This window comes from Podarcis melisellensis, assembly GCF_964234715.1.
Source record: "Podarcis melisellensis genome assembly, chromosome: 2".
Lineage (NCBI taxonomy): Eukaryota > Metazoa > Chordata > Lepidosauria > Squamata > Lacertidae > Podarcis > Podarcis melisellensis.
This window is the reverse complement of record NC_138529.1, coordinates 23,662,328-23,674,779: the sequence shown is the minus strand read 5'-3', so window position 1 is coordinate 23,674,779 and position 12,452 is coordinate 23,662,328. Positions and strand designations below refer to the sequence as shown.

General features: G+C 43.6%; 1 protein-coding gene across 2 annotated transcripts in view; it reads right to left on the bottom strand.

Annotated features, from left to right (window-relative positions):
* LOC309363338 (ABC-type organic anion transporter ABCA8-like) overlaps positions 1–12,452 on the bottom strand; it is a 61,130-nt gene that overhangs the window by 42,591 nt on the left and 6,087 nt on the right. For both annotated transcript variants that reach the window (XM_081899541.1, XM_081899540.1), the window contains exons 4-8: positions 7,960–8,098; positions 5,677–5,862; positions 4,216–4,348; positions 992–1,163; positions 614–672 (exon numbers count right to left, since the gene is read on the bottom strand). In XM_081899541.1, coding sequence (XP_081755667.1) covers positions 614–672; positions 992–1,163; positions 4,216–4,348; positions 5,677–5,862; positions 7,960–8,098 — 689 coding nt within the window. The remainder of the gene's footprint in view (positions 1–613; positions 673–991; positions 1,164–4,215; positions 4,349–5,676; positions 5,863–7,959; positions 8,099–12,452) is intronic.

Here is a 12,452-nt window from a genome sequence, read left to right as displayed (position 1 = left end):
CCATTTTAAAGTTATGTTTGATTGTGACTTTTGGTATTGGATAAAATTATTAAAAGGTATGTGTTCTTTGTTGTATATTTTGTTGCTGTAAACTGCCTTGTACATAGTAATATAGAAAAGTGGTACAGTATTCATAGGGAGTGCAGTGGAAGCAATTCTCCTAGCTGTTTATGAATGCAGAAGCAGTTGAACATGGGGCAGTGGTGAGCCCATGAATCAATAAAGGAAGAGGGGAAATCCAATATTTCCTACAAACCGCCTCGTCCCACCATAACAGTCAGTGCTCAATAAATGTAACTGCATTGAGGGGAGGTTAGTCATTAGCCACAAAGCTTAGTGGGCAAGCCTGCTGAAAAGGCAATGGGAAACAAAAAGAAACCAAACTACTTGTCCACATTTAACAGTGCAAATTAGGAGGGTTGACCTCTGCTCCAGAGAAATGTTTCACAAACGTATAGCCAAGGCTCCTTATTCTGCTTCCAAGCCCACAATCCATTGTAAGTTTCTCCTTTTCCTTCAGTAGGCGGTGGAGTCATTGAATCTGCACACACAGTTTCATGCATGCAGCCCAGACCACTACGGAACGGACGAGAAAACATGAAAAGCATCTCACCTCTCAAAGCCTCTGTTTCCTTGCTCTTCTCTTTGTAAGTTTTTTTAATGTTATTTAGTCTAAAGGATTAGGAAACATCGAATGGTTAATACAATACTGGATTTTAGTTACAATTTAGTCACAACTATCTCCCCGGTGGCGTATCATCTCTATGGGAAATGGTCAAGCTGTGCAACTTTGAAACTATTTCAAATTCAGACCAGATATAATCTTACTTCCCTATCAATGTTGCACATGGGTAAAAACAATGTTCCCCGATACCCTCTGAAAACAAAAACTAAATATTTTTGACGTCATACAGATCCTTGGAGCAGGGGCAGGATTTCTGCGTCAATTTGCTCAAAAAATTATTTAAGGCCACACCTTCTTAACTTTTACCTAATGGCTTCCTTTCCATCAAATTCAGGAGGCACAAGCTCAGCATTGTCACTGAAGATATTACCATGGCTTGGTTCATTTGTAAGAGCAGTGCTGGTATAGCTTCCTCTTGATTTAAACCAGTAGGACTTCTTCAGGAAAAAGAAGGGAGGATAGGGCACGCCATATTTGTCTAAGATACACATATAAAAAAGGTTTTATGCATCGAAAGGTTCTATTAATTCTTGGTATTAAACATGTAACACACTTCAAATTTATCAGCCCTTGCTACTTCTCAGTGACCAACATTTAGTGGAAATGGATGTTGCAGCTTACTTAAACAGTCATTCATATAAATATGTAGTGGTTGTGGAACAAGTTACATAACTTTAACCGAATAGATACCGTACATCGGTTGCATTCAGGCAATCCTACCTTGGCTTATTAAGCCTCTCTTTCCTGTTCCCTTCACATGAGTCACATTAAACTCAAAATGTCTCTAATTGACCATAGCTTTGTGTTTCATCTGAACTAGGAAACTATGGCTGCTAATTTCAGAACAAAGCGGGATTTTGCCTTGCTCTAAAGCCAGTAAACGTCATTTTCTGGTTCAGGCAAAACAAGAAACTATGGTTAATTCGAGACTTCCTGGTTTGATTGCTCATATCTTGCAGGGAAAAGCAAAGGAGTTGTAAAATGTGCTTTTAACTGTCCTAGATGAAAGCAGGGCTAGGACCTAAAAGCTAACAAAGTTTCTTTAAATATACCTTCATAGAATCCATCTTTGGATAATGCTTATGCTTTCAGAATCTTAAACAGAATATATAAGCTACTACATCTCAAGCAAGGTCTAGTACTGCTGCTCCAATCATGCTATTTCCCTTAGAAAAGGCATTAATCACAAGGCTTCCTAAATTACAGAGGTCAGTTCCAAAGAAATAAATCAGAGGTTGGGAAATGCAATCTACAGAGATGCAATCTTCCAGCCAGAAGCCATTTCTTCTTATTTTTGTTTTGTCCACCCTTCTCACAGCAGTCACAACAATTTAAGATATTTAAAAACAGTTAAAGACAAATTACCATACTTTTCCGTCTACAAGACGATGTTTTTTTATCTTAAAACAACGCTTAAAAATTGGGGTAGTCTTATACATGGGTAGTGCAGAGGGAGGACTGTGGAAATGATTTCTGTCTTGAGTAGCAGATAGTTACTGGTGTTATTACGGGTGATAGGCTGCTGTGACAATGTCCGCTTGTGATTGGGTGCTGCTGCGACAATGTCCATTTGTGGTTGGGCATTGCTGCGGCAATGTCTGCTTGCAATTGGTCACTGCTGCGAGAATGTCCACTGGCGATTGGTCGCTGCTGCGACAATGGCTGCTGGTGATTGGGCTGTGCTGCGGCAATTGGGCGTGTGATTGGCAGCTGCTGGTGTCGATCGGAAATACGATAGAAGGCTTCTGCATTGCGTTCGATCACAAACGTTTGGAATTTGGGTGAGCTTTTTTTGGCATTCCTCCCATTCTGGACAATCTCCCCATTTTCTTAATATTGAGTCCCAAAAACTAAGGGGCGTCTTATCCATGGGGGCGTCTTATAGACAAAAAAGTACGGTGTTGTCACAAGAATAGGGTGGATCCTATCCTATGTCAAAGACCAGAGTACATCTCAAATCTCAAAGGCCAGGAGGTACACCTGCAGTATGTCAGAAACTCTTCTTACTGGGACTTATGGATATACAGTTAGAAAAAGACTATGGAACTTTGCTACAATATTGTGATTGTGGCTGCAAGTCTTTTATATGCACAAAGATGGAAGGGCCCACTATTACCAACAACAGAAGAACAGCTGTTAAAACTAACAGACTTAGGAGAGATGGAGAAATTGGCCTTGTTTAATGCATTGTGAACATTTGTTAAAGACTGGAAATCCCTCATGGACTTTTTGCATGAAAAATAAAATAAAATACTGATATCTGAATTTGAGGATTGAAGATAATGTTTGTTTATAAAAAATGGTTTTGTTTGGTGTTATATTGGATTGGATGAAGTGACTATTGTTTTTATATATAGTGGACAGATGAACAATTGGAAGTCCTTTATTTTCTGAACCTTATTTCTCTCTCTTTTTCTTTTAACCTCTTTCCTTCTCTTTTTATTTTTTTCCTTTTCTTTCTCTAGCTCTCTCCCTTGCCCCTCCCATTTTTGTGTTTTTATTGTATTTAGATAAAAGCCTCAGTTTGATTTGGTAGGGTTTTTTTTTAAAGGAAAAAGATATTAACTTTCGTATTTTTCTCTATGGAACTTAATAACATTTATTTAATAAAGAAACCATACAATGAAAGTGCCATCTGGGAAAGAGAAGTCCACAACTTAGGGGCTGCCACGGAGAATGCCCCTCCCCTCAAAAAAACTTATGAGAGCAATGGAAGTACAGTTGTACCTCAGTTTTCGAGCGTCTTGGAAGCCGAACATTTTGGGACCCGAACACCAAAAATCCAGAAGTAAATGTTTCTGTTTTCAAACACGCCTCAAGTGTCAAACAGTTTCCACTGCATGTTTTTCCATATTCTCCACTGAATGCTTGCAAGTTTTCTGCGGACTTCCCACAGGTATCTTGTTGGTTACTGTGAGAATAGGATCCTGGGCTTGTTGGCTCTTAGGCTCTTTTATGTTCTTACCAAGAACATAAAGGTAAAGGGTAAAGGGACCCCTGACTAATAGGTCCAGTCGTGACAGACTCTGGGGTTGTGGCGCTCTTCTCGTTTCACAAACCGAGGGAGCCCGTGTTTGTCCGCAGACAGCTTCCAGGTCATGTGGCCAGCATGACTCTGGCGAACCAGAGCAGCACATGGAAATGCTGTTTACCTTCCCGCTAGAGCGGTACCTATTTATCTACTTGCACTTTGATGTGCTTTCGAACTGCTAGGTTGGCAGGAGCTGGGACTGAGCAATGGGAGCTCACCCCGTCACGGGGATTCGAACTGCTGACCTTCTGATCGGCAAGTCCTAGGCTCTGTGGTTTAACCCACAGCGCCACCAGCGTCCCTAGCAAGAACATAAACCACTACTAAAGTCAACGGATGAGAGCGTCTGTGGGGAAGGAGGCAAGCCTTTCAGATATTTGCTTAGGGTTTTAAACACTAGTGGTGTGAAACATCTTCAACTGGGCTCAGAAACAAATGCAACCAATGCAGCTGTTTTAAAGCAGCAATTATGCAGCTAGCACGCTTCTTGAATGCTTACCAGGTATGACCTTGTCAAAATAGAGGGCCAACAACATATATAAAGTACTGTCAAAAACCAGGATATATGTGCATGGTTCATGCATTAGGCTAGACACGGTGAAGTTTCCTCCATATTTTTGAACATGGAGAATCTGTGGGGGGAAAGAACAACGTCTAAGTCCCCATGGGTCAAAACTGGAGGAAGAAAAGTTTGAAACGGAATTAGCCCCTCGCTGCCTGCCTGTTGTTTAAAAGCTAGCCCCACGTAAGCGAAGCCCCACAGTTAAGTAAAATAGAATAGAATACAGAGGAGCACCTGTTGTATCAGTACAGTCATCCCTCAGGTTACAGATGCTTGAGGTTTTGTTTTTTCAGGTTGCGGACCGCTAAAACCCAGAAGTACTGGAACAGGTTACTTCTGGGTTTCGGTGGTCGTGCATGTGAAGAAGCGCTAAATCACGCTTTGTGCATGCGCAGAAGCACTGAATCGCAACCCGCGTGGGTTGTGAACACTGCGGATTGCGAACATGCATCCTGCATGGATCACGTTTGCAACCTGAGCGTTCACTGTATACAGATTTCTGTACATTCACTCTCAGAATACCTTAAGAGAGGCGAATGGAAAGGGCAGGGATTGCCCAACACACTTTCCTGCATAAAGGAAAGGGTAAGTGGGAGCTCTCCCCTCAGCTCTCCATGTGCAGAAGCCATCTGGACCAGAAGCTGGACCTTACTTCAGTACTGGTGACGGGACAACACCACTGCACCTGTGGGCAGCAGGTTAGTTTCGGAGGCACAGGGCATGTCATGTGGCACACATAGCAATGTCCTCCCCTGCTTTACACTGTGCATGGCAGCACTGGTGGAGGAAGAGGAGTGCTCGGGGAGCGCACCGCCCCTGGCAGCGCAATCCTGGTAGGGTGCCATCGCGGCTGCCCCCCTGCAGGTGGCATGCCGTGCCCCCTGGGACGCGTGCCAGCCCTGCCCCCACCAGCTCTCCACCCCCCGGTGCTGGAGCATGAAGCTCTGCCACTGCATGGCAGGGCCAGCCCTAGAAAATGCCTGTGCTACCATGATGGTTGGGATCTTTCTCCACCACAGGCGCCAACTCTATAGGGCTGAGGTTCTGTGGTATTTGTTGCATCAGGTACAGGGGCAAAGAAACAGATGCTCTGTGTGTGAATGTGACACACAGAGAGCGGGAAAAGAAATAAGGGGCTGCAGTCCAGCATAGTAGGGCAGGGTGGGGAGAACTGAAAGGTTTCACTATCCTGTTTTTGAAAGGACAGAGCTGGCCCCCTGCCTCCATGGTCAGCCTCCTCCCAACCCAGTGTTCGTCACATGCGCAACAGGCCCCACAATGTTGGGCACAACTCGGCACCTCTGCTCTCCACTGAAAACATGTCTGAAAATCAGCTTCACCAAGGTTGGGGGGGGGTAGAATGTTGTTTTCCGTTCCAAATAAAGCACAGCGCCCTACCTTTGACAGTTCAACACCAAAGGCGAAGGGGCAGAACACACTCAAAGTCCATTTCAAAGCTGCAGGAACTAAATTGATCAACAGAAAAATGCTGATGGCTCCAAGAGTAAACATGAAGAGGAAGACAACAAATGAAGTGGTCTTAGGCTTCTTTAGGAGAGAACTGACCATGAAGCAGAAGCATATCTGAAAAACAGGAAACAACCAGTTAGCAGGAATTGAGTTCGATACTATAGTGGTACCTCGGGTTAAGTACTTAATTCGTTCCGGAGGTCCGTACTTAACCTCAAACTGTTCTTAACCTGAAGCACCACTTTAGCTAATGGGGCCTCCTGCTGCTGCCGTGCCGCCGGAGCACAATTTCTGTTCTCATCCTGAAGCAAAGTTCTTAACCTGAAGCACTATTTCTGGGTTAGCGGAGTCTGTAACCTGAAGCGTGTGTAACCCAAGGTACCACTGTACAGCATTAGATGTTTTATGGTCAGAAATTAAAAGCCACTTGAGGAGACATATAGGCCTCTGCATGGACTCTGAAGGCTCTGCTTGTCCCACCACAGTGCGGTGTAGTGGTTAAGAGCGGTACTCTTGTAATCTGGGGAACCGGGTTCGTGTCTCCGCTCCTCCACATGCAGCTGCTGGGTGACCTTGGGCTAGTCACACTTCTCTGAAGTCTCTCAGCCCCACTCACCTCACAGAGTGTTTGTTGTGGGGGAGGAAGGGAAAGGAGAATGTTAGCCGCTTTGAGACTCCTTAAAGGGAGTGAAAGGCGGGATATCAAATCCAAACTCTTCTTCTTCTTCTTCTTCTTCTTCTTCTTCTTCTTCTTCTTCTTCTAAGAATACCAGTGTTAAACTAATAGTAAATTTAAACACGACGTATAAGTGCAACAGTTTTAAAATAATAGTAAATTTAAACACAACGTTTAAGTGCAGACTTCCAACAGATTTATATTCCTTAAAAAACCAAGGTATGGAACCAAATATTATGATATGTGTTAATACACTTTAGAATGTATATACTTCAATATATTTATGATTTATGATATTGGAGAACCTTGTTCTATTTTGACATATTATTTGATATTACCAGCTGAAGAAGGCATTTACTCCGAAACAGGACCCTGTCCTGGTCACCACTACTGAGTCGTACATCTGATTCATACTCCGGATACTTCTTTTTGGCCCTATTTGATTCTTTATTCTGACTTTATATAATATGGACTCTTTTTGCCTGCCATTGAGACTTGTATAAAACAATTGTTGTGTACTGGTATTTTATGTACCTTTATACTATATCACTGCATATTTGAAACTACATTATTTTTGCACTTAAACGTTGTGTTTAAATTTACTATTATTTTAAAACTGTTGCACTTATACGTCGTATTTAAATTTACTATTAGTTTAACACTGGTATTCTTAGCAGAATATACACGTTTTTCTTTTCAACTCTAGAGTAGGAATTATTCCTTGTATTGAAACTTTTGGCCAGAGCTCTTGGTATATCCTGTTCGGCATAGTGTCTCAAGCAGAGGACTAAATTATTTCTTTGCCCCATAGCATCTCCGAATTCCTTCCAACAATCCTCAGAAGAATGTTTGGTGGTGGTGGTGGTGGTATTGTTTAGAAAAGATAAAATCTGGAAAAAGGCACAGTTGGCTTACCCTAAGTTTCTTTCCAACTGTGTACAGAGGGCATCCTTACTCAGAGGACAAACCACAATCAAAATGTAGGAGAAAATGTTACAGTGGTATCTCTGGTTATGAACTTGATTCGTTCCGGAGGTCCGTTCTTAACCTGAAACCGTTCTTAACCTGAGGTACCACTTTAGCTAATGGGGCCTCCCACTGCGGATGCGCTACCGGCATGCGATTTCTGTTCTCATCCTGAGGTAAAGTTTTTAACCCGAGGTACTACTTCCGGGTTAGCGGAGTCTGTAACCCGAAGTGTTTGTAACCCGAGGTGTTTGTAACCCGAGGTACCACTGTATTTGGAATGTGACAGCTAGCATTCTGCTGGCTTAACTGCAGCCAGGCCTGTGTCTGAAGCATGGGGTCAGAGTCTTGTTTCCCCCATACAGTTCCTGGTTGGCTGGGAGGCATGAGATGTTCTTGGCATGACAACGTAAGTCTGGCAGGGTCCTGGCAGGGAGCCCCTGGCCAGCTTAGCCCTCCAAGGCCTGGGGCAAAGTACTTAGCTGCCCACCACCTGCACGGGCCTGACTGCTGCCACACCCACCCACCCCCGAATTAAGTACTTTATAGAATAAAATTCACATACTCACACATGATATGCCATAAAGGAAGAGCAGAAGGAATACTGCAGGGAAGGTGCTTGCAGTCAAAAAGGAAATAATCAATGGAAATGCCAACAGACAGGACAAAATCGCAACGTACACAGCATACAGCAGACCCCAGGATAGCCTATGATGGAAAAATCCTGTTAGTCTTCTTGGCAATTTGAACTCCGGCACATGATTGGGATAAAGGCTATGCAGAATGAAAGAGGACAAAGACGACACTCAAAGTTGCGTAAGTGAGAAATTTGACATAGAAGCATCCATGAAAGTTTTGTTTTATGACTGGAAGGGATCAAATGGTGTTTTTTTTAAACTTTTATTGATAAATACAATACTTACAAACACAAAACAAACTTATTATACACACGTACATACACCTCTCAACTTAGATTACAAAAAAGAAAACAAACAAACAAGCTAAACATGCAAACATAAATCTTGACTTCCCTCCACCTCTGTGTGGCTTCCTTTATTTCTTTTCTTCTTTTCGCTGTGTTATCAATATTATTTTTGACTATCTCATCTTATACCCATTTCCTCTTAATTTTTTACTCTATAAGTTTCATTCATTGCATATTGATATATTAATACCAGAACAATGTTTTTTGATGTATTCCTTCACGCAAGTCCACTCCTCAGTTTTTGGTCTGATTGGCCTCTTACCACTGCTTTAAGTCTTGCTGATTCTATGTACAGTGGTACCTCTGATTACGTACTTAATTCGTTCTGGAGGTCCGTACTTAACCTGAAACTGTTCTTAACCTGAAGCACCACTTTAGCTAATGGGGCCTCCTGCTGCCGCTGCGCTGCCAGAGCACGATTTCTGTTCTCATCCTGAAGCAAAGTTCTTAACCTGAAGCACTATTTCTGGGTCAGCAGAGTCTGTAACCTGAAGTGTATGTAACCTGAAGCGTATGCAACCTTGTTGCTATCAAAGGGTTAAAAGAGTAGCAGAAACGCTCTAATCACTGAGCAGCTGGAGGTCATTAGGCTTCCAGGAACATGAGTCTGTATAAATAGTCCCCCTGTTTGTTTGTTCTTCCCCTTCTCCCCTTTGGGTGTGTGTTTTGCTGAGATGTGTGATTCGTCGCCAGGATTGTTTTTTGGTGTTTTGTAAATAAACCTTATTTTTGATTTACAAACCGCATGCTCCAGGACTCCTTTTTGGGAAGATGCTGCCTCTCCTGCCCTTCTTAGCTGCTGCGCGAAATCCTCTGCCGTGGTGAGACTTTTAAAGAAGGAAGTGCACTGGGCATTTACATTAAACTAATTAAAGTTTAATGGGACAGGTTATGGATGTTTGTACGTCAAGAAGGAGATAAGGAGAGCAGTTCAGAGTGATTTATGCAAGGACTGGAGTGAAGACAGAAGCGGTTGCCGACAACGAAAGCCTCCAAAGCAGCTTGAGTCCTGCAACGTGCCTAGAAAAGTTTTAAAGAGGCACTGCGCAGTTTGTACTCGCTGGAAGACGTCTGATTCCTCAAGGAGCCACCTCAGCAGCTGGGAGACGGTCTACAGGTGTGTGAGTATCGTTCCTAAGCCCCAGGGAGGATGGCAGAGTCCCAGGAAAGTTTTACTGTCCCGTTTACGCGACTCAATGGGAAAAATTGGCAAGATTGGAAGGCTAGAGTAAGGGTTTGGTTGCAAGCAAAAGAGTTGTGGAGCTGTACTGAAGCACCGCCTTTACAGGCAGCTGCAGACGCGTCTGCAGAAGCCAAAGCAGCAGCAGCAGCTTCACAGAAACACGACAGGAAAGCCCAAGGTCTACTAGTTTTGGCAGTGGGACCAGACCAAATGCCTTATGTTTCTGAGTTAAAGAACACGCATGAGGTCTGGACGGTTCTGCAGCGGTTAAATTCCAGAAACACTGCGGGGGCCAAGATCCATGCTACAAGATGTTTGTTTGATTTACGTCTCCAACCGGGAGCGTGTGTGAAAGAACATATTGCCAAAATGGTGTCTGCCTTTAATCAACTAAGACAGCTGGGCATTCCTTTCTCTATGGAGCAGCAGTCATACATATTGTTGTCTTCTCTTGATAAAAGCTATGAGACTCTAGCTCTAACTTTGGAAGCTATGCCTTCAACTGAATTAACCCTTGAATACATTTCTTCTCAGCTTGCGGATGAACAGGATAAAAGGCGAAGAGAAGGAGGTTTGTCTTTAAAGGGGAGTTATGCTGTGCCTAAGAGTGTTGATGCTGAGTTTGAGCACACAGTAAATGCTTTTGCAGCTAGACACTGTTTTCGCTGTGGTTCCCCTTCCCATCTAATCAGGAATTGCACACGTGAACCTGGTCAAGACAGCAACAAGGCCGTTACCCCTAGTTACCAGACAAGGAGTTCCAGGGGACGTCGAAGAAGAGGAGGAGGTCGTGGCTACTCCCACAGCACACAGCACATGGCTTCAGCAATGGCGTTGATGCAAGGGCGTGGCCAAGGCAGCAATCTACGCTGGTTGATCGACAGTGGTGCATCTCACCACCTGGTGGCGCCATCTAGTGTACGTTTGCAGAATTGCAGACATTTGCAAACCCCTAAAGTTGTGACAATGGCAGATTCAACTAAACGTTCCTTAGAGACTGTAGGCACAGTGTTCTTAAATTGTTTGCAAACAGAAATTGATGCCTACGTGCTAAAGGGACTGAAGGGATGTATTTTGTCTGTGTCAGAACTTGATAGAAATGGGTTTAAAACTGTGTTTGAAAATGGGGTTTGCACTATTTCAAAGAATAACGTATCTCTTTTGCAGGTGGAATGCAGAAATGGGTTATATTATTTTGAGACAAGTCCAGATGAAGTTGAACAGGTTCATGCTGGTTGTGTGAACACGCCTACCCATAATTCTTGTGTTCATTTATGGCACCGCCGTTTAGGGCATATTAATTTTCAGTATGTTAAAAGGCAACCTGAATTATCAGAAGGGTGCAAATTGAACAAATGTACTAAGTATTTGGATTGTACTGCATGCAAAAGTGCGAAGGTTCATAGATGCAGCTATCCCAGTTCAGATAGGAAATCTGACAAAGTATTCCAACTTGTGCATATGGACCTATGTGGCCCAATGCCTGTTGCTAGCATGGGAGGTTCGAAGTATGCACTGTGTCTCTCGGATGACAAAACAAAGGTTACATGGTTTTTTCCTCTCAAAACAAAAGCAGATACTGCAGAAACAGTTAAAAATTGGGTTCATGCGGTAGAACTTGAATTCGGTACTAGAGTACTTGCTTTTCAGACAGACAGAGGGTCAGAATTTACCGGGTCTGTGTTGCAGAATTTCTTTAAGAAAAAGGGAATTAAGCATCGTCTGTCTACACCTTATTCCCCCCAAGAAGGAGGCGTGGCCGAACGTAAAAATAGGGTTCTGCAAGAGTTGGCAAACTCTATGTTGTTTGATGCTAAACTTCCTCAGAGTTACTGGGCGGAAGCCTGGCAGGCGGCTACTCATATTCTGAACCGAGTATATAATTCGGTAATTGATACTACGCCTTATTTTGCTTTATATGGGAAGAAGCCCAAAGTTAATTACTTTCGGGTGTTTGGATCTCAAGCCTATGTACTTATCCCAAAAGCGTTAAGGAAAAAGGGAAGTCCAAGGGCTAGGAAACTCATCTTTTGCGGGTACGAACCACATGCCAAATCTTGGAGGTTTGTGGACCCAGATGGGGATACTACAAGAGTGGTCCTCAGTAGGAGCGCTGATTTTTGTGAGCAGTCCGGATGGACTCACTTACACGCTAACCCTGACATTTTGAGAGATGATTTAGGCATTCATGCTGAGAAAGAAAGTCCAGAGAGTGATGAGCCAGAAGGGGATGGTGCACATGGTTCAGATGCAGATTCTGATCAGGCACGAGGTTCTTCTCCTAAGGTAGAAAAGCCAGAATCTAGGAGTGCTCCAACTTCGCCAGTCAGTAGGCCTAGCAGACAGCAAAAGCAAAGCAGGTCACCTGCAACACCAAGCCCAAGGGAGGTATCTAAACGGAGGTCTTTATCCCTAGAGGCACGTCCAGACATAAAGTCTGAGACAGATTCTGACAGCCAACGGTCAGAGGGGGCACAAGAGGAGCAATTGCGCAGGTCAAAACGCGCCACGAAGGGCAAGCCGCCAGAGCGGTTTAAGGTGACAAGTGTATACGTAAATATGGCACAGTGTGAGCCAGAAAGCTATATGGAAGTACAACAGCTTCCAAGCTCAGAAGCCGTAAAGTGGCAGGAAGCAATGGAAAAAGAGATGGCTTCAATGAAGTCTCTCGGTGTGTTTACAAGTACAGAGCTTCCGAAAGGGCAACAAGCTGTAGGTTGTCGATGGGTATATCGTTTAAAGCCCACAACTACTGAAGAGTTGCAATATAAAGCCCGACTAGTTGCAAAAGGGTTTTCGCAGCGCAAAGGTGTTCACTATTCTCAAATCTATGCCCCTACTTCAAGATCGGAGTCATTAAGAATGCTTCTAGCCTCTTCAGCTAAGAAGGGAAA